Genomic DNA, 21,235 nt, shown 5'->3' on the forward strand with positions numbered 1-21,235 from the left:
TTCCTAGCATAGATGAGAGAGACATCCTATATTATCGGTCCTTCGATTGCATAACAGGAGGAAGAGCCCTCAATGAACCCCCCCCCCCCCCCCCCCCATGATAGCACTACTGCTTCTGGTCGTTCATCTGCACCAGTCTCTGCGTAGCCGTCTCTGTCTTGTGGAAGCGCCACGGTTTTACTTTCCTCTCGAACAGCTCGTCCAGTTCAGCGGCGGATCGCCTAACCCAGTCAGCAAAACCTGTCTGCACCAAGATATACCGAGGAAGAAAGAGAACATACCCTTTAGTCTCTGGAATCAGGAACCACATGCCCAGCGTAAACGGCATTCCAACACCCACGTAGAACCAGCCCGTCTTTAATCCCCAATTCCACTTATTCTCGTTCGTCATGTACGGCACTAGCACGTTCATCACGACCCCGACCACACACGTCGCCGCAGCCCCAAATCCAGCCGTATACGGACGCAGACGCTGCGAGGATATCTCCCCGATATACCCCCATCCGGTAGCACCGTTCGCCGCCAATCCAACATCTAGGACTTGTTAGCCACCACAGACAACACAGCAAATCGAAGGGAAAAACCTACTCCAAAGACAAGCAAACAACACAAACACATAAGTCGACGCATCGCTTGACTTCACAACCCCAATGACCCCAATCGCCAAACACGAAAGCCACGACAACGTCGTCCCACAGCACGCCAACAGCCGTCTCCCCAACCGATCCGCCACTAGAATCAAGACACACACGGTCCCGATCTGAATCGACGATGTGATGACCTTGATCTTAAACGGATCCTTCAGCCCCGTCTGCTGAAAGAAGTACGTCCCGAAGGTGCCGAACAGCGTCAGACCGATGAACTGCTGTGAGAGGTTTGTCCACAGGGAGATCACCGTGCGCAGCCCGTCTGTCCCACGGAAGATGGAGTACCATTTCTCGCGTCGCTGCTCGACGGCAATCGCGCGCTCGTGCTCCACAGCCAACACGAGGACTTGGAACTGCTGCTCGATGTTGAACCCGTCGACGCGGCGGTAGAGTGTGCGGAGTTGCTTCTTCGCGCGGTCGTGCTTCCCTGCGTTCACGCACCAGGCCGGGGATTCAGGCACGAAGAGGTAGATAAGCAGCATGAGGCCAAGCTGCGCCCACTGCGTGTATATCGGGGTGAGATAGTTCCCCGGATGCGTCCGCGAGAGATGCTGGAGCGCCACCTGCGCGAAAAACGACCCCAGCGTCCACCACAAACTATAGCACATCAGCAACCCGCCACGGATCCTCACCGGCGCGACCTCCGAGATGTACGTGGGGACGGTGGACTGCACGCCGCCGACGCCGATTCCGGCGAGCAGCTTCGCGACGAGCCAGACGGGCCAGGACCGGGCGAGACACTCGGCGATGACGCTGCCGACGAGGATCAGCCAGTACGTGTACATGGCGGGTTTGCGGCCGAAGCGGCTGGAGAGGAAGGAGAGGGAGGTCATGCCGATGATCTGGCCGCAGGACATGATGGAGCTCCAGCCGCTGAGGATGGGCGAGGCGAGGGTGGGGGCGCCGTCTTTGCCCGATTCGGTGGCGAAGCGGGCGACGAAGCCGGTGTTGGCGATGATGCTGGCGTTGATTCTATCGTGGGTTAGTAGTGTTTTTCATCAGGGTGGAAGAGGTGTAGGGGTGGGTGCTGGATGGAAACGAACCCAATTTGATACCCATCTGTCGCAGCACTAAAGGCCATAGCGAAGCAGACAGCAGTACATATCTTGAACTTCAGGATTGTCTCGATGATGCCAAGGGTCTCGTAGCCAGACGTGGCCTGACCTTTGGTGGCGGCGTCGAGTTCCGCATCGGAGGATTTGAGGTCCTCGGGTGCCGTTTCAATGTGTTCGACTGGCGTGGGCGACTTGCCGGATGGGTAGAGATTGAACTTCATTCTGGCAGAACGGTCTTAGCTGTGCGTATCCTGGAAAGATGTAGCAGAAACGAGGGATATTTCAAGCAGTCGTCGGCATTTGATGAATGGTGAACACGAGACATGGCTTGATCAGACGCACATAACGCCACGCGTCTTAGCTAGGAAAGCGCCATATACTCGTCTCGGGGTGAATTTAACCGGGCTGTCTGGAGGGCAGGATCAAGCGATTTAGTCTTGTACAACAAGCCAGACAATTTCCTTGCGACGAACAGTTCAATCCGGGGACCCCGGATTCGCGCCTTGTCCAGTGACATGGTATGTGTGGGGCGACGTAGTATGCTCTAGACAAGGAAACTCATAGGATTTAGCCTGGAATGCGAATTTAGCCACTGCTTACAATGCGCATGGGCGGGTGAACACAGTCCGAGTGTCAATACATTCGATCTCATGTATACATTTTTTGCCATATGTACAGGGGAATGCTGTGGTTCAGGGCGTCATGATAGATCAGGACAGCATTTGCAAACATATTATATGCTATGAGCGGTAAATAGGTTAACTGTGTGGAGTTTTCTTTCATAAAGATACTTCTGTTTCTTTACACAGTCGTCTCGCTGTGAATTATACCGCACACTCAGGCCTGGATTCTTAATCGACCGACCGCCATGGCCAACCCCGACTCCAATAGGACGGTTCAATAGCCGTCAAACCCCATGGGGCATTCAATAACCGGGTGTGACTCTGGGGTGAAAGCATGTCTGGTCCAGGCCTCAACTAGTGGGACTCACATACTGTCAAAGGGCTAGGAAACACGATTCATTCAAACTATGAGAATGAAGAGCAGCCAATTAAATTTCTAGACCGGAATGACATGACATGAACTTTATAAGGGAGACATACTGTTAAGGGGGAAAATGATATCATGTCATGACTTGTATATCTGGAGAAGGTAGGGTTGGAGGGTAAAGCGCGGAAACGACACTAGGAGCGCACTAGGATCCACATCCCTGCGATCCGATCCACAAGGTAACCAGAAAGGAAAGCAAAGGGCCACCGTTCGAAAACCTTACTATTTGCGGTAAGAATTACGACCTGCATTGCACTGTTGGGAAGTGGTGTGCTGGGCGCGGGGAAGTTCGAATTTAACGTTCCTCCAAATGCTCATGTCTGATATCTGTGCACTGTTCATAGTTTTGAAAGCAAAAGGAATTCATTAATGTAGTTACAGGTTCATCTGTGACTTTTCTACAAAGCACATCAAATATATCAAACCAAAAGCAACCTGATATTCAAATCTATTCCGATCCAAGTCTCCCATCCTCCTCTCAAGCCCTACTCTTCCCCTTTACCCTCCTCTCATCAAACGACCTCTTCAAATACCACGCCGACTTCTTCGGCGTCCTCTCCAGCGTCGTCCGATCCACATGCACGATGCCATACCTGGGCCCATACCCAGCGGACCACTCTGCCAACAATTAGCCATCACTCACCACAACCCAACAGCAGAGAGACCAAGATCACTCACCAAAATTATCCATCAAACTCCACGCATAATACCCCGTCACCTTGACCCCGTCCTCGTAAATCGCCCTCGAGATCGAGTCTAGGTACAGCCCAAAATACCTCACCCGGAACCCATCATCCAGCGCCTCCTCCTTCCTCATCTCGCTCTCCCCGGGACAAGGACATCCATTCTCCGTGATAATAATCGGCAGCTGATACCGCTTCCACACCCAATTCAACAGCTTCCGGAACCCATACGGCGCCACACGCAGCCACGCCATGCCCGACACCGGGCCGGCTTCTTCCCCGCGACAGTTCGTGGGCCCCTCCTCGATGTTCCCCGTGCAGTCGTCCGGGGAGGGAGGGTCGGGGAGCGCGCGCGCAAACTTCGTCGAGTAGTGGTTCATACCGTAGAAGGTGTTCAGATGCGCTGTTCGGCGAAGCAGTGCGACCTCATCGTCCGTGAAGGTAGGGAGTCGATCGCCCAGGAACTCACGCATGCAGGACGGGTAGTCGCGCGCTAGGAAGATCGGATCGCCGAACCACGAGACGTAGAACTCCTGTCTGCGTTGCGCGGCGTCGACGTGCACGGGATTCTCCGGATCCCAGGGCTCGTAGAAATGGGAGTTCAGAACAATGGAGATAGTACCGTTCTGAGCGGGCTGGAACTCCGACGCATAGATCTCCACGGCCGAAGCGTGCGAGACAATCAGCGTGTGTCCGACACGCCAGGGCTCCGTGCGCGAATCGCCGCCATTAGAGGAGTTTCTGCCCGGGGCGAGCACGCCGGTATGATGGCCGAAGACCGAGATGATGTATGGCTCATTGAAGGTAATCCATTTTTTGACGCGGTCACCGAAGCGAGAGAAGCAGACTCGGGCGTAGCGCTCGAAATCGGCTTTGAATTCGGCGGTGATCAGGAATGCGCCGTAGCGATCGTAGATGACCTGCGGTGCGTCCCAGTGGTACAGTGTCACGACGGGCTCGATGCTTTTCGCAAGAAGGGAGTCGATCAGACGGTTGTAGAACGCTATACCCGCTTCGTTGACGGGGTCGTTGCGTCCGCCGAGTGGGATGATGCGCGACCAGGCAATCGAGAGACGGTAGACATCCATTCCGAGAGAGGCCATGAGGTCCACGTCTTCGGCGACGCGGTTATAGTGGTCGCAGGCGATGTCGCCGTTCTCGTTGTTGGTGCGGGATGGCTCCAAGTGCGTGAATGTGTCCCAGATGGACGGGCCACGGCCGTCTTGGGTCACCGCGCCTTCAACCTGGTATGCGGCGGTTGCGGTGCCCCAGGCGAAGTCGGGGGGGAGAGGAAGTTCTTCGATGGGAAGCTTGTCAATGTCGGAGTGGTCTGTGGCGGCGACGTTGTCGCCGGCTTGGAACATGTTGACGTTCATGTTGGCGGTATTTGTGGCTCTTTGGAAGATGTCTTTCAGGTAGCAAGTCCTAGGAAATGTTGTAGTATGTCCTCAGAATCAGCGGGCTTTATAGCTGATTTGGGAAATCTAAAATCCAATCGGCCTGAATAGATCCGGTGGAGTGTAACACCCCTCAAAGGAATTCCTCGTATTCCCCGACCAAATCAAGCCTTTTCAATATTAGTGGACTGTCGGCGTTTGACGGCAACCAGTGTTGTATTCCTCGATGTCATAACTCCAGGGATCGGGGTATTGCACTCCGAACGGTCAGCCCTAGAGCCAGAGGCATTCTCGCGCATTCTGTCCCCGCGCCTTCTCCTAGGGTTTATTAAACACTCCACACTTCTACATATTGATCTATCTGTCTCTACCCACCTCTGAACATTAAACGCCATGCCAACAATCACCAACCTCCGATTCGAACACTACCACGCCCCAAACACCCTGGGCGTGCAAGAAACCCGCCCCCGACTCTCCTGGCGCTTCCAAAATGCCCCAGCCAGTTTCCAACAGGCAGGGTATGAGGTCGAGCTCTCGCAGCAGATATTCTCTTCTAACTCCACCTCAACCTCTACATTTCGCGTGAACTCGCCCTCTGCACGACTTGTCCCATGGCCAGACCCTCAACCTCTCCAATCCCGACAAAGGATCTCAGCCCGCGTCCGCGCATGGGATGCCACCGGAGAAAGCACGGCCTGGAGTGACCCAGCGAGCCTGGAAGCTGGTCTCCTCTCCCGCTCCGAGTGGCAATGCGATCGCATCGCTGCCCCCTGGGGACCTGGTACGTTAGCTGCAGACCCCGAGCAACTGTACCGCAAGGAGTTCTCAGCCTCGGCTCCGGTGGCACAGGCAAGACTGTACATCACGGCTCAGGGTGTCTATGAAGCGGACATAAACGGACACCGCGTGGGCGACCATTTCCTGGCGCCTGGCTGGACGACCTACGATTCTCGACTGCAGTACCAGACGTACGACGTCACGGAGTTTCTTTCCACGGGAACAAACTGCATCGGGGTGCGTGTTGCCGAGGGGTGGTTTTCGGGGCGTATTGGGTTTGAAGGCGGACATCGGAATATCTGGGGTCCGCATACGGCGTTGCTGGCGCAATTGGAGATCGTGTACGCAGACGGGGATGTGGAACGCGTCGTCACGGATGGGTCGTGGACTGTGACGAAGGGTCCAATTCAGAAGGGGGAGATCTACGATGGTGAGAAGTACGATGCTCGGCTGGAGATTGAGAAGTGGTCGTCTGTTGGGTGTGTGGATGGGAAGTGGGAGGCGGTTCTTCGAATGGACCCCTTGCCGGAGGTCGTGGAGCTGACCGCTGGGTATGGGGAGCCTGTGAGGCGGATTGAGGTCCTCAGTCCGGTGAAGAAGCTGGTCACTCCGTCTGGCAAGCTGGTGTTGGACTTTGGACAGAATCTGGTTGGGTATGTCCGACTGAGGAATATCAGGGGCCCGCGTGGCCATCGCATCACGCTGTCTCATGCGGAGGTCTTGGAGAAGGAGGAGCTCTGTACGAGGCCGTTGCGCATCTGTCAAGCGGTGGACGAGTATACGCTGCGAGGAGATCCAACTGGGGAAGAGTACGAGCCTCGCTTTACATTCCATGGCTTTCGATACGCCCAGGTCGATGGCTGGACGAGCGATATTGACCTGGAAGCCTCCGCAGAGGCCGTGGTCTGCCATACCGACATGAAGCCATCCGGGTCCTTTTCCTGCTCCGATCCCCTGCTCAACAAGCTATACCAAAACATCGAATGGGGCATGCGAGGCAATTTCCTATCCGTCCCCACAGACTGTCCCCAGCGTGACGAGCGACTCGGATGGTCCGGCGACCTGGCCTTGTTCGCTCCCACTGCAACCCTCATCTACGACTGTTTCGGCATGCTACGCAACTGGCTGATCGACGTCGAGCACGATCAGAAAGTCCTCGACGGTGTCCCAGCAATGGTGACTCCGAACGCAACCCTCCCTGACCCGATCTGGTGTCGTCGCCAACCCTGCGCCATCTGGCACGACGTGACGATCCTCGCCCCGTGGGCTTTATACCAGGAGACCGGAGACAAGAACATTCTCCGCCAGCAATACGACAGCATGACGACGTGGATGGAGACCCTTCCGCGCAACAAAACCGGCGCCACGCATCTCTGGGACACCAGCATCTTCCAACTCGGCGTATGCATCCCCATCCCCCAAATCCCATCTCACAACTAACCAAGCCCCAAAACCAGGACTGGCTCGACCCAGCTGCACCGCCCTCCGCGCCGTGGAAAGGCCTCACCGACGCCAAAATGGTCTCCAACGCCTTCCTCATCCACAGCCTGGACCTGATCTCCCTCATCTCCAGCATCCTCGACCACCCCACCGCCGCAAAAGACTACTCCAACGACGCCACACTCGCGCGCGAACAATTCCAATCCGAATACGTAACTCCCAACGGACGAATCGCCTCCGACTCACAAGCCGCCTACACCCTCGCCATAACCTTCGACCTGTTGACACCCGCCCAAAGGATCCGCGCAGGATCCCGGCTCGTCGAACTCGTCCGCAAGAATAACTTCCACATCGGCACGGGGTTCGCGGGGACGCCGTTTCTCTGCGAGGCGCTGCTTCGTACGGGCCATGTGCAGGTTGCATATGCCATGTTGACGGAGAAAACGTGTCCGTCGTGGTTGTATCCTGTGACGATGGGTGCTACGACAGTCTGGGAGCGGTGGGATAGTATGCTTCCTGATGGATCGATTAATCCTGGTGAGATGACGTCGTTTAATCATTATGCGTTTGGAGCGATTGCGAGGTTCTTGTATGAGAGGGTGGCGGGGTTGGAGAGGGTTGAGGCGGGATGGAAGCGGTGCCGTGTAAGGCCGGCAATTGGGGGTGATATTAGGAGTGCGAGGGCACAGCATGAGACGCCGTTTGGGGTGGTTTCGTGTGCGTGCGAGACGAGAAAGGGGGATGGGGTGGAGGACAGGGTTGAGATTGAAGTTTGTGTGCCGTATGGGGTTGTGTGTGAGGTGGTGATTCCGGAGGGAGAGGGAGAGAGAACGGAGGTGGTGGGCGCTGGAGAGTGGCAGTTTCACGGTGTCTTCAGGAGGGATTATGAGTGGCCTGTGAAGCCGCTGCCGCCGAAGTCTTAGTATCGTCGGAGTAATTCACTGGGAGCAGAATTGTTATTGTTAGGGATGTTGACATATTGCTTTCCTTGTAGCGTTGAGATATGCGAGACACACCTCTCTCTGGGAAAGAATCAAAAGGCCAATATGGCAATGCTCTGCCCGAACAGCATCACTGAAGAGAGTCGAGGGCCTTTCTCTTGATTACAAGCTACTATGGACTTTCCTATACATAGTTGGATGTTATTCCACTTCCAGGAAGCATTAAACGCTGGATGGAATGGACCCCATTGGAGATTTTAAATTCAAAGTGGAAACATCCTTAGGCGCAAAAGAACATCAAAAACATGTTTACGAAATGACAGATTAAGAATTGGCAAGCCAGTTTTATAGTATTCACTCTGATGGTATATTACAATGGAATCAAAGCAAAGGAGTGTGAGTTCAGATCATCGAACCTCTCATCGCAAGTTCATGAAGTCCCAAACTCATCCAACATATGCACCCTTAAGCCTGGGTGACATCCGACTCGGAGTACTTGCAGTTGGTGCCGTCAGGGCCGGAGCCGCTCTCCTCGGGCTCGCTGCCATCGGAGTTACCCTCGTAGGTAACACAGACGTCGTCGACGCCAGACACGGTCACGCCGCGGAGGGTGGCGGTGTCGTCGTAGTTGGCGTTGATGCCTATACAGTCAGCATACCTAACCCAACCAACTTCACACAGGATAAAACTTACCAGCAATCTGCTTGCCCTCAACAGCGTAGACGTTGTCAAGAACGACGTGGCGAGTGGGCATATCGTCGCAGTTTCCGCAGCTACGGTACAGCTTGCCGAAGTCCTCGACGTAGAAGCCCGACACCTCAAGGGTACCGCCGCCGTTCTGCTGCAGGACCTTGTCCTCGGCCTTGAAGGCACCACCGCCGGTGATTTTGGTGGTCTCGCCGTCGGCCTGCTCCTTGATGGTGAAGGCGTCCTCGCAGACAGAGCTCCACCAGACGTTGGTGAGCGTGCAGGCACCGAAGCAGTGCACACCCTCGATCTGGTTGGGGCCGATGATGACGTTGGACAGGGTGCCGCCGTTCTCGATCTCGAAGACGGCGTCGCTGTCGTCACCTTCCTCCTGGCCGGTGCAGGAGACGCCACGGTCGTAGGCGACCATGCCTCCGTCGAAGGTCTCGCCGGCGGCGATGGTCTTCACGGCGCTGAGGGTCGAGGTGCCGGAGGAGGCGGGCAGCTTGGTGGTGACGCTGCCGCTGACGGCGGCGCTGGTGGGAGCCGGAGAGGACGAGGGCGCGGCGCTGGACGAGGCAGGGGCAGCGGAGGCGATGGCCGAGGCGGCGATAACAGCGGCGATTTCGAACTTCATGGTGAATTATATAGGGGGTTCGAACGAGACGAAGGAATGGACTTGATCAACAAGATGATTGAAGCGAAGGACTGAGAGATGTCGACGAACCGGTCGTGCAACTGATAAAGAGAGAAAGGCTTGAATGGGAATGAGAATGAGAACGCTCTAGGAGACTCTCTGGGACTTATATATGCAGACGCCAGCCGTGTCTCGAGGTCTAGACAGTGGCACTTCATCAACACCATACACGAACTGACGATCCATGTCGCCTGATACGAATCAGGAACGGACGGGAATCACACCGAAACCGCCATGGCGAGCCACCATGACCGTTGGACTAGGTATAGATCTTCGACGCGTGGGTTATCAGGGCAGTCAGAGCGGCCGGATGTCTGTATCCCCTTATCCAGACTGGGGATCCGGGCCACTGACCTGACGACGGGCGGGCCAGTCCGACGAATCTGAGAGCATGGCGCGTGCCAGACAACCAAGGGACCCTTTGGATGTTGACGTCGAGAGCAAAGATCGTCGGCCAAGCATTTCTGTGAAGGGAAAGCCAAGACTCGCCGAAACGCTTCTTCGGATGCCAAGCGGTGGGACGCCCTCACAGCCACACGCCCCATACCTGACTGGGTTGCTTTGTCTGTTGATCCGCCGTCCTTTAATCTAATCAAAGGAACGGCCGCGTACTTGTTGATGCTGGATGAGTCTGAAAACGGCAAGTCGAGGACGTGTTGTCGCATCTATGAAACACATTCTGCTCCGTGCCATTCCCCATTAGGGCTCCGCTAGTCAGTGCTGCGGCATATATCGGCGGTTAGCCACAGGCCAACGTCTAGCCTGGAGTGTGTACGTTGTACGAAGTACGGGGCATTCTGTGCTCAGATTAGAATATCCACTGTGGCCAACTACTGACATCCGCCTGCTTCCGCCAATGCTTCTTCCACGTGAGTCCTGGCTGGCACAGCGAGCGAGCAGCGACCAATGCCTTGGAGGTAGCCTTTTCCTTTCTTGTTGTAATTTCCCGTCAATTAAATGCGATGATAGTAGAGACAGCATAGTCAGCGACCGCTAAAAGAGTAGAGATATATCCCTGTTGCTCCACAAGATAATCAGTCTGGAGAATATTAATGATCAACAGGCATTCACACTTCAATAATATCGCTTGAGCGTACTCCGTAGACTAGGTGCCTATCAATCCAGCTCAATATAGGCACTGATGATTCAGGATTCAGACCTATCGCTTACCAGGAATGGTCTGGACAGAATGACAAACATTAAGCTTGGCAAGAATCGACTGTCACTTTCCGACGAAGGAGCCAAGATGCGGGATGTAAACGTACTCATCTATCCAAATTGCTACTCCTGCAATTCCTTTCACCATGTAGACTTAGTACACACCATTGGTGATCTATTAACACCGATACACTCGAGATAAAATCTTATGCTGCGCAGTAATATGTTGGTACCGCCTCGCCAGAATTGTATCACCACCTATGGTTACAGTCGGTCAAAGAGATAAGATATTCGCTTTATTTACTTCTGGTAAACCTTGTTTGATTCTTTGGCGTTGTCCTGTTTGGACCGTGGCATTACGACGATTTTTTCAATCCGGGTGCAGTTTAATGGTACCTGTGGGTAGAAATATATAGTTCGATATCCTGACTGAGTAAACCAACGACCCAGAAGGGATTTACGGAAAGTAGCTCTTTGCCTTCGATATAGAATAAAACTATTGATGATAGAGCCATATACATAGCATTGAACAGAGTTAATTAATTCTAAGACTCCGTAGTATCGAGAATACTTCTATTTTGGTGTTTTTCTTCCCTGCAGCTATTGTCTGCCTGAGGCGCAAATTGCCAAGCCTTTTCCATTTGGCTGCTCCATCTGTCTGAGCCACTTCTGTTATGCAACAATCTCTGTTGAATTTATTTACTCGATCGCCACGAGTACCGCTCCCTATATGATGCTACATTCTTTCTTAATTATCATGGTCAAATCTAAAGCAACATAGTATCTCGTTCTTTATTGATAATTTCGACAACAACATACATGTTCATGGCCGAGCCTACTCCGGAAATGTACCTTCAGGCAAACAAACAAGATCAATATCAGCCTCTTGCAGAATGATTAGCAAGACCGAAGAGCAGGCCAGGTTCAATTCATAAGACCAACCTTTGAAAACTGTGATCAAATCCAAAGAATCCAAGACCAGCGACTAAGGCTGAAGAGCTAACCAATTAGGGCCTGGCTTATGCCGTTAGTTATGCCGTAGCGCTTACGTGATCCTGCATGCATCCCCGCGAACATCTCCCATCTCACCACTTCATCATCCATCTTCATTCATAAATTTAATCTAGTCAGCAGCTTCTTTCTCATCCTTATTCTTGCTTAATTCCCAACCCAACACCAACCCAAAACCAACACCTCTCATCCAACCACCCAAAATGCCACCCCCAAACCCAAAACCCACCCTCCTCACCATCCCCCTCGAACTGCGCTACACCATCTACGAAATGATCTTCTACCGAACAGTAGGCCCTCAGCCCCTACTGCACGTCTGCCGCCAGATCCGAACAGAAGCACTCTCTATCCTACTCCACTTCGTCCGCTTCTTCGACTCCCTGCACCACCTGTCGCAATGGACCTCCAAGGGACCCCCCGATCTGCTTCCCCTCGTACGCATCCTCGACATCAACTGTCTGGAAAGCTCCCTCGCGCCGTTCCGCGACTGGCAGCGACGTCTAATCCCGGGTGTCGAGATCCCGCACGACAGCTGGGAAGAAACCTACCTCTCTCGACTCCCGGGAAAGCTATCAGCCCTGAGAGATGGCAAGCCGAGCATGATGCAGAAGCTCAAGCACAGCGTCACCTCGACTATGACGATGAGTGCTCGCTCGTCCCGCGAACCAGTCACCACACTAGCCCACACCCTGACGAAGCTACCGGGCGTTCGAAACTTAAGCCTCACGTTCTCCGGCATCTACAGCGTCGACGACAAAGACCCCCTTCTGCTCGAGCAGGGCCTGGTGCTCGAGATGGGCGTGCGTCTGCTGCCTGGTCTGCGCGAGTTAGCGTTCCAGGCGGGCCCGGTGGAGCTGGGATTTTTAGCGTATGGGGCGAATTTGCGCCGGCTGGAGTTCCCCGGGTATGCGACGACGGGGCCGGCTGAGACGTTGAGGATTTTGTCGAGCTTGCCGAGGCTGGAGGCGTTGGTGTTGAAGAGGCCACCGGCGTCGAATGATCTCGATAATGGGATGGAAAGCCAGGGAGTGCAAAGGCGGGTTGCGGTGACCGGGGAGGTGGTGGAGGGGCTGAAGGGGCTGAAGGAGATTGGGCTGGTGCATTTTGCAGGGGAGTTGAAGTCGGAGTTTGTGACGGGGGGGATGATGAGGGCGATTCGGGCGCATGAGGAGACGCTGGAGGTGTTGCATGTGGATCATGATGGGGTGATGGATGATGAGGCGGCGAGGGAGTTGCAGGCGGTGTTGCCGCGGTTGAGGAAATTGAGGAAGATTTATTTGGACTTTGTGCTGTCGGAGGATTTGGAGGGAGATTACGAGGTGAAGGAGCTGATTCCACCAAATGTACAGATTGTGAAATTAAGGATAGTCTAGGACTCAGAAGAATATATACATCCAATCACTCAAAAGCAAATCACACGAACAAGCAAGCTGAATAGCGAAGAAAACCACGGCTACCCCGGAATTAGACTCGATCTGTCTATAGTACAGCATAAGGCGTCAACACGTTAAGCCATCGCCCAGATTGCCGGTGTACAAGGACGCGAGGCGAGAAAGACGTTTAGATCTTCTTGCCGCCCTTGCCCTTGCCGGGCTTACCGGGCTTGCCGCCACCAGTGGTGCTGCCCTTGGTCTTAGTGGGCTGAGAGGCAGCGTTGGTCTTGGTGGGCTGGGCACCAGCCTTGGTGGTGGTGGTGGGCTGAGGAGCAGGGGCAGCCTGGGTCTTGCCGGTGTCGTACTCCCAGCCGGTTCCGAAGGGACGGTTCTTGTCGGGGACGTGGTCAGGGGTGGTGCCCTTCTTGTACAGCGGGGTGGAGGGGATCTCAGTGGCGGTGGCCGGGTCGATGAGGTAGACGTTCTTGACTTTGCTGTTCTTCAGGAGAGCGGGCCACTCGAAGTCCCACCAGAAGTTGGTGTCCTTGGAGCTGTAGGGGTACTCGTCCCACCACTGCTCGCCCTCGGAGGTGAAGAAGTAGACGTCGCCCTCGCAGCTCTCAGCCAGGGCCTGCGAGATGAGGCCGCCACCCAGCCAGTCGGACTTGATCTCCTTGGGGGCCGTCTTGTCGCTGTTCATGGTGGTCGGCTTGGGCACGTTCTTGGGCAGGTCCATGCGGTAGGTGTACATCTTGTTGTTGACGTCGTTGTAGGTCACCGGGTCCTTGACCTTCTTGCCGATGCCCAGGAAGCCGCCGCTCTTGGGCGCGTGGTCCTTGTACCACTGGCGCGCCGTGGTCTCGCCGGCCGCCGCGTTCAGGCGGTAGTAGAACAGGCAAGCCTTGTCCTTGGTGATCTTCTTCTCCTTGATCTGGTCGTTGAAGAACTTGACCGAGATCACAGGCTTGGCGGTGGGTGCACGCGCGGCGAGCTCGTTGCCCTCAGGAGCCTCGATGGGAACTAGCTCGATGGGCGACCGCGCGGCGAGATCGTTGTCATCGGGCGCGGCGATAGGGACCAGTTCGGTGGTGACTGGCGCGGCGGAGGCAACGCGCAGCAGCAGGAAGAGGGTGGCCAGCAGGGCCGTCACGGGGGAAACGGCAATGACGCTTCGCATTTTGGGTGGAATGGGGGCCGTCGAGGCTGATTAAGTTTGGAAACTAAGTAGAGTAAAGATTGACGATCTGTACCGGTACAGAATCAATAAAGAAGGACTGAATCAGACGAAAGAGCGAAAGACTGAATGAGAGTGAGTGTGGAGTGAGTGAGGAGAGAGGAAGTTACCCGGCGATCATCGCGATTCTTATATCGCCCACCCGTGAGGCTGGAATGGGCTGATGGTCCGCATGGAAAGGCTGTCAAAGGAAGATGGTGCAGTGGTGACAGGGGCCGAATGCATTGGGGGCGAGGCCTGTTTCACAGTGAGAACTCTGGTCTAGGCGTGATCGTCGACAGGATCAGCGACAAACGGGTGTTAGGCACGCTGACGAAGCCTACACTACTCAAGCCGAAGGCCAACTTGTGCAGGGGCTGTTGGATCGACAAACCCTCAGCTCTATCATGCCGTTGGTCATTGAGCATAAATGAATACGAGCCCACAGGGAGAGCTCCACTATCAGAATGGCCCCCAAGGCGGACGTCACCAATCCAATCCCCTCGACTCGACAGGGGCGCAGCGGCCAGAACGCTGACTTTAGACTTTAGTGTTCTAATCCCTGACCACTTTCCATTTTGCCTTTGGCGTCACCCAGCTGACGGCATTGCAAGACCCTGATGCCTGCAAATACAGGACCGGGAGCTCACCACACCATGTGGCGGATGACGATGCAGGGCACCAGGGGCCAGAACAACTAGTCCGCGCGTAGAACCTTCCATATGGCCCTAGCTAGATTTGACTCGTGAAGAAGTCTATTTTGGGGGGCGCAGGAGCAGAATTGACTGGTTTCTGCCCCTGACGGAGGTCGGAGCACACGCAGTCCGCGGCCCTAAATAAGTCCCGGCCCCCAAACCCACTCGTCGGGTCGGCATTAATATTAATTTGTGCTCAGGGCTGACCGGATGACGGTGGTAATTTCATGTCCGGTCAGACACGTGCTGATGATATTGTTTTGTCAACATTTTAGCTTTCTCGTCCTGAACAACTGAGCTCGTGGCAATCGGGTCCGGAGAGAATCCGAATTAATATCTCGTGATGACACAGGGGTTGTATTGTGGCTGCCCGGTGAGTGAGATCTAGCCGATTCTGCTTCGAGAGCGATATTGTTCTTACCTACTGCGTACGTGATTTTATTTGTCGTTTCCTTTGCGTGAAGGTAACTGATCGCATGATCAACTATTCGGTGCAAGTTGTCGACTGCACGGGTCTGGCTACTAACCACCACCGTCCCAGCCATAACGAGGTCTGACTTTTGAGTAATTTACCATCGGAACTCATATCATTCCTGACCACAATTTGCCTTGTCAAGAGTACTATTGGGTATTGTCCAAGGTCTGCAGAGAAGGTGTGCACCTCCCCGGCACAAGCACCAAACATCTTCACTAAACCCATTTAAATTCCGAGGGAGACGCGACTCCGTCTTCAAGAGCTTTGTACCTAGGGAGCTCTCCATTACCGCTCTCATCGGGAACTGCTGTTGATTCCGAATCGGATCGTCGCACTCCATCCTGCGTGGTAAGATTCATCCGAGACATGTACTGCGCCGAGGTGTCCTCCATCTCATATACAGGCACCGTGTCTGCCTCCACTGTCCCAGGACGAACGGATACATCGAAGCCGAGGAAGCCGCTGTCGAAGCCAATAGAGTCGCGAGCAACGCTATGTGCAGGTGGGAAATGACTCGGTAGCGCAGGGTCAAATTCCTGCAACGGGCGGCGCGACGAGCTAGAGAACCGGGTCGACATTGCAGATAAGCTGGCGCTGGTTTCGCCGCCGGGGTATTGATAGGACGTCTGCACGTATCGGGTGATCGGATCCACTGAGCGAGGGCCCTCGTCTAGAGTGGGTTTTCGCCATTCCTCCCGACGCTGGGTTTGGTTCAAGGATCGGGATCGGGCAACTCCTCGGGAGAATTTGGCTTTTGTCGCTGATGCTAGTGTGGGGTGGGATTAGCCGATGCATCCCTTATGTAGGATACGTGTCTAGAGTACTTACCAGCGATTTCGTCCTCTAGAAGACATCGGGGAAACCCGCTGATTGGATAGTATGTCGGCTGATGACGATCGCCATCAAGACACAGGCTGATTTCCGTCTCGGCCATTCGTCGCGTCAGACGAACTTCCACCTTGCTCATGGAGAACTGTCCGTCGCGGATCATTGAGCCTATCACTTGCTCGTCGATGAAATAGAACTGGCTGTCCTTCTCCCTGCGCCGTTCCCGGATCACAAAGTACGCCTGATGGCTGCTGTCGCCGCGATTGAACATATTCTTCGACCGCTGGAGGAAGGCTTCTCCGAGGTGATGAATCTGCTCCGAGCCCCAGGGAAGCCGGCTTAATATGTTCCCCTTCAGCGTGATGGATCCGTCTTCATTCTCGATTGCGTTGGCCGTCGGTAGGGGCTCGAAATAGAATGACGATGCGATCAGGCGGTCGGCGATGGATTTGATGAAGTCCTTTTCTTTGGTAAAGCGCGATCGTGCCATCTCACTCAACGTGTCAATCGCATTGACTTCCTCCAGCCGTGGGGGGTCCATCTCTAACGCCAGATTGGCACGGATATATCGGTCACTGAAACGCGTTGGCGGCGGACTCCTCTCCAAAAACGTTTTCCATGTGCGCTCCGAGTCTAGACTACTGTGAATATGGTCGATGGCAATCTTAGCCAGCGCTTTGACGTGGGAAATCATTCCCCACGTAGAAGGTTTCGAGGAGAGTGTTGGCTCCCGACTTTGCGATTTGGGGTTAAATGAAGTTCCCACGGAGAGAACGATATCCGGATGATTCTCAACCACGTCAGGCCATATCAGTCGCTGCTCACGGATCGCAATGTCAATTGGATTGTTATAGTAGATGGCTCCGTCTTGATATTCCTGTCCTGACGGGCTATGGAAAAAGGGCTTGAAAATCCTCGGAGCAGCGGAGGTTGCCCTTGCCGCTTCCCAGATCTTCATCTCGTTTTCAGGCTTCTCGGATCGGTAGAACCGATAAGAGATATCGTCCACATCGCTATGTCGATTGTAGTTTGCCAGTACGACGACCGAAGCTGCTGTTGTGGTGGTTGTAACAGCGACTTTGGTGAGTCGTCTCACGCACATTGAGTCGATTTCATGGCGCAGACCGCCAAACAATCGGGCATCACCGTAAAATTCTTCTAATGCGTTTTCTAGCGGTCGGGTTTCAAATTTGCTGTGATTTGATGCGGAGATAATGCGCTCGATAGCGAACCAACCTGAGCCTTTTCGCCGGGTGAATGCCCGTTTGCACAGGGCTCGAAATGCTTCGGTGCAATGTTGGACGGAATGGCCGCATGCCCCGAGGCCTAGGGCGATGATTCCACCCGTGCTGGTTCCGACAATGAGGTCGAAAAAGTCCTGGATGTATAGCCCGTGGCCTAAAGCCCGCTCGATCTGCTGGAGGATTGTCAATTCTACAATCCCTCGGATCCCGCCACCGTCTAAGCTCAGAATGCGAGTTCCTGCCCCAGGCGGTTTGATTGATATCGGCCAGAAGGGGGGACACTGTCCCTCACTGCGCGGTGATTTCAAGTTAGCGGGGTTCATTTTGCCGGTCGTGGATGTACTTACGCCTGGTCGATGTGCAAAGGACACGATAACATTTCATAGGAGTATTTGCCTCTGCTGAGGCCGAATATTCGGACGCAGGGGGTACACAGAACATGGCCACACGGCAATAGGTGCTCTGGGGGCTCCACGAGACAAGCATAACAGGCAGTATGACTTATAAATTTTGCCGGGCCTCCCAGATGATGATAAAAGTTCTTAAGCACAAGGTCACGATGGATCGCCGCTGCTTGGTTCAGCTCCAGGTTATCAGAGAGTCTCGTTTCATCGATCAATTTCTTCAGTAAGGCGACTAGGTTATTGAATGTCATAGAGCGGAATGTTTTTCGAAATCCCTCCGCTGAGAAGGACGAGACGTATGGCTCAACGGCTAAGACCCGGCCATTCTTAAGCTGGTGCCCTTTGGCTTGGTGGCCACTTCGGACATTGACACATCGGCCTTCAGGACTGACATACTCGCATGGCCAGTGGCGATCGCAGAAATCATCCAAGGCGTCGTCGAAATGGTCGAGATATTCCGGAAAGACGCTCTCAGCTGGACCTAGAGTTGCTATTAGCACCGGGCGATTTGCTGCTCAACCGATTGTTGGACAAGAGTTTGAAATTCATACCCAGAGCTTTACGCCGAGCCGAGTCGAGCATCACGCATGACGCTGCAATGTAGCTCAATTCCTTGAAGATAGCCGGTCCGTCTAGCTTGTCTTTCCAAACATCCAGGATATTTATAGCTAGTTTCAAAATGTTACCGCCAAAGTCAGACGGAATAGGGCTGTTCGCAAACGATGCTTGGACGAAATCAAAGGGCAGCTCGAGATCGCGCGTGAAATGATCGAAGGCATGCTGCAGATATGGTTGCAGCTCGTCGGAGTTTAGCAACATCCTGAGCTACACCACGAGAAGAGTTAGCAGAGCCGGGCTTTCATCTCATTGGACTCGATAATAATAAACACCTTTCGCTTTTCTTCGCGGGACCTTTGACACGCGATTTTGATCTCCCGGTATAGTCGCCCAATTTGCTGATGAATCAGCTTAGGCCGACCTCTCTCTGGGATACGGACAACTCGAATGGTAGAATAATAAGACAGCAAGAGGTCTCGTATGGATGTAATGCGTCGTTGGCGGGGCGCCCAGAAGGCCGCTCGCTGTAATAATGCCAGTTAATGTCATGTCTAATTGAAAGGACTGTTCACATACTGCTCGCAGATTATGGTTTCTCTCGATAGCTTCGTTCATAGAGACCATAAGATGGTCTGTTGACTCTTCAATCTCTCACAGATCAGGTTCTGTGTTATTCTCGGCCGCGTTGAGGATTATAATCGCATGCGGAAGGACGGGCTGGTTGGAAGACTTCTCCAATGCCGCGGTCGCCCAGTCTATGAGTTGATCGACAACATTCTCCACGACTCTGACGTTACAGTGCATGAGCCTGTTGTTCACTGAGGTCTGAATTAAGCACTCACCGCGGGTTCTGCGTGACAAAGACAATGGTATCCGAGAATGTGTACAGCAGTCGGGGATATAAGTTGCGCACAATGTACTCCCGACTTTTTGTTTTCTCCGTGGTCGCCCACAGGAGATTGCGCTCCGAAGCATTTGAGAGTGACCTGACATATTGTGGTACTTGGTTTGAAGGGAGCTTCTTTTTCGCCCTCTTGAACTTTACCCCCATCGGCTCTCTTTCGCCGCCATCGAGGCCCTCGCAGTCTGCATAGAGAATCGGACTGTCTGAACCTGACGAAACCGGATCGGCATAAAGGTGAACATCTCCCGAGGTGGGCAGATCCTGATTTTTTATTGACCCAACGACAGGTACCTGGATGTCCTCCTCAGACCTTGATTGAAGCTTTTGTATATGGCCAATTAGCAGGTTGACATCGCGGAAGATGAGTAGAGGTCAAACACACCTCGATGAGAAGCTTAATAATGGTGCTCTTGCCAGCCCCTGTTTGACCAACGAAAGAAACCAAGCCCGGATACCGAAGTTGCCGTTTGCGCGACGACATGTCGGCCATTATGGTTGCGTATCGCCCGTTGTCCTGAAACACCATGTCATCGTCGTCATCGCGAGAAGTTCCGAACCATGATGAATCTTCGTCCTTCATGTGGAGGAAGGCCTGCGTCTTCTCATCCACGTCCGCTTCAAGTGTTTGCTCAATGATCCTTGCAAGCTTCGGGTCTGTCTTTTCATGCGGTATGCCACCCTGGATACGCTGTCGGCGGTGTGGCGGTGATTTATCCCAGCATCTTTCGCAGAACACGTAACCACATGGGTAGCAAAAGGAGCATTGTCCGCCATACGCAGAATGGTGCCCGCAATAACATCTTTCTTCGTCGCCTGGCATTGCGTCGGTGGATTGATCTGCTTCCAGGGAACTTGGAAACATCATGTCGTCAGTACCAAGTGATAGGAGTGGGCTTTGCGGTTCGAAATTGCGTAACCTTGGCTTCGATGCGGCGGATATCTGGTCGCGGAACATGGGACTGAAGAAGCGCAGAGAATAAGTAATGCTACAATTTGCGGTCTTTGAGGTGAGGAAGTTTGACTACCTACGGCACTTCACTGAGATCGTCAATGTCTAAGAGACTATACTCCTGCGCAAGGTTTCGGGCTACATCCTCGTCGCTAGCAATTGAATCAGCAAATATGACTTCTCACTATGCTCATAGTATACAACTCACCTGCGTATTGGAGTGCCGCCTTTTTTGCTCGTGTAGTCGGCAGAGGATTTGGGTAGTTGGGGTGACTGGATCTTGATTCGTTTCTTAATATCGATTATTTCAGAACCGGAAGAACGTACACTATACCTTGGACAATGGAGAGTCGACAGGTGACAGATCAATCAGTGGCTCCTCCTGAGATTCTTCAAATATTGATAAGTCGCCAAATGGGGCCGAGTTCCCATTACTCGTCTGTGTACTTCCCGGCCCGAGAGAATCCTTAACACCGTGCGCCAGGGAGACACTGTTTGTATTTATCCGGACCATTGGACGCCTAACACCGGCGCCTAGCGTTCCGAATGCATCCTGTCTTGTGCCAGCTTCCTCCCAATTCCATTCTGAGTCTCTCTGGCCATGTTGATCGGCCGGTCCTTGGCGTTCATGCAAGAGCGAGCTCGCGGAAGGGTGTTGCGTGGAATTGGCCCTCAAGTGCATGGGCTTCGCCGGAGGTTTAGGGGGCATGTCCGGGGAAACGTAATGGTCTTCGCAATATGTCTAGTAAGACTGTAGCGCTAATCACCCCGCACCATTGGGACAAGGGCACTCAGGAAGACGACAAAGCACGACAAAGAGAATATGACGATGTCGAGAATTTTGAGGGTGGGTTTTAGACGCGGCTGACGAGGCTGACGAGGCTGAAACAACAAAAAGCAAACATTCGACCGTCAGCTGATGCGGGGTATGCATGGACACTTGCATATCTTCCTGTGTCTTATCGCCGCTGGATTTCGATTATGGATCCTTGCGACTGACTTTGTTGCCATTTCGGGGCTGTATCCCACTCGAACGCGTCCATGGCAGC

At 53.8% G+C, this 21,235-nt stretch overlaps 7 protein-coding genes across 7 annotated transcripts; 2 read left to right on the forward strand and 5 right to left on the reverse strand.

The window, feature by feature from the left end:
• Positions 1–112: 112 nt before the first annotated feature.
• On the reverse strand, positions 113–1,938 carry P170DRAFT_387364 (putative MFS alpha-glucoside transporter; the record flags this gene model as incomplete). Its single annotated transcript, XM_024845800.1, has 4 exons — positions 1,691–1,938; positions 589–1,619; positions 282–534; positions 113–221 (listed from the first exon to the last, which is right to left on the reverse strand). Coding segments are annotated over exons 1-4 (1,626 nt in total), but the record flags the coding sequence as incomplete, so codon positions are not given.
• A 1,292-nt stretch (positions 1,939–3,230) lies between these two features.
• On the reverse strand, positions 3,231–4,811 carry P170DRAFT_362128 (glycoside hydrolase family 1 protein; the record flags this gene model as incomplete). Its single annotated transcript, XM_024844511.1, has 2 exons — positions 3,231–3,370; positions 3,431–4,811. 2 exons carry the CDS (start codon positions 4,809–4,811, stop codon positions 3,231–3,233), a joined length of 1,521 nt encoding a protein of 506 aa, XP_024701797.1.
• A 414-nt stretch (positions 4,812–5,225) lies between these two features.
• P170DRAFT_477376 (alpha-L-rhamnosidase) lies at positions 5,226–7,972 on the forward strand (the record flags this gene model as incomplete). The annotated part of the gene is made up of 2 exons (XM_024853451.1): positions 5,226–7,010; positions 7,067–7,972. 2 exons carry the CDS (start codon positions 5,226–5,228, stop codon positions 7,970–7,972), a joined length of 2,691 nt encoding a protein of 896 aa, XP_024701798.1.
• A 483-nt stretch (positions 7,973–8,455) lies between these two features.
• Positions 8,456–9,314, reverse strand: P170DRAFT_427815 (pectate lyase; the record flags this gene model as incomplete). The annotated part of the gene is made up of 2 exons (XM_024847801.1): positions 8,456–8,631; positions 8,684–9,314. The coding sequence occupies 2 exons, from the start codon at positions 9,312–9,314 to the stop codon at positions 8,456–8,458; spliced, it is 807 nt and encodes a 268-aa protein (XP_024701799.1).
• A 2,432-nt stretch (positions 9,315–11,746) lies between these two features.
• Positions 11,747–12,916, forward strand: P170DRAFT_477378 (uncharacterized protein; the record flags this gene model as incomplete). The annotated part of the gene is made up of 1 exon (XM_024853452.1): positions 11,747–12,916. The coding sequence occupies one exon, from the start codon at positions 11,747–11,749 to the stop codon at positions 12,914–12,916; it is 1,170 nt and encodes a 389-aa protein (XP_024701800.1).
• Positions 12,871–14,570, reverse strand: P170DRAFT_438266 (uncharacterized protein). Its single transcript, XM_024849557.1, has one exon. The coding sequence runs from the start codon at positions 14,091–14,093 to the stop codon at positions 13,104–13,106; it is 990 nt and encodes a 329-aa protein (XP_024701801.1). The 5' UTR covers positions 14,094–14,570; the 3' UTR covers positions 12,871–13,103.
• Positions 14,571–15,406: 836 nt separating this feature from the next.
• On the reverse strand, positions 15,407–20,998 carry P170DRAFT_457118 (patatin-like phospholipase family protein). The gene is made up of 12 exons (XM_024851683.1): positions 20,521–20,998; positions 20,395–20,465; positions 20,267–20,338; positions 19,620–20,196; positions 19,176–19,558; positions 18,989–19,120; positions 18,910–18,928; positions 18,666–18,857; positions 18,327–18,600; positions 17,719–18,256; positions 16,128–17,662; positions 15,407–16,065 (listed from the first exon to the last, which is right to left on the reverse strand). Exons 1-12 carry the CDS (start codon positions 20,893–20,895, stop codon positions 15,515–15,517), a joined length of 4,719 nt encoding a protein of 1,572 aa, XP_024701802.1. The 5' UTR covers positions 20,896–20,998; the 3' UTR covers positions 15,407–15,514.
• Between the last annotated feature and the right edge of the window lie 237 nt (positions 20,999–21,235).

This window comes from Aspergillus steynii, assembly GCF_002849105.1.
Source record: "Aspergillus steynii IBT 23096 chromosome Unknown P170scaffold_6, whole genome shotgun sequence".
Classification (NCBI taxonomy): Eukaryota; Fungi; Ascomycota; class Eurotiomycetes; order Eurotiales; family Aspergillaceae; genus Aspergillus; species Aspergillus steynii.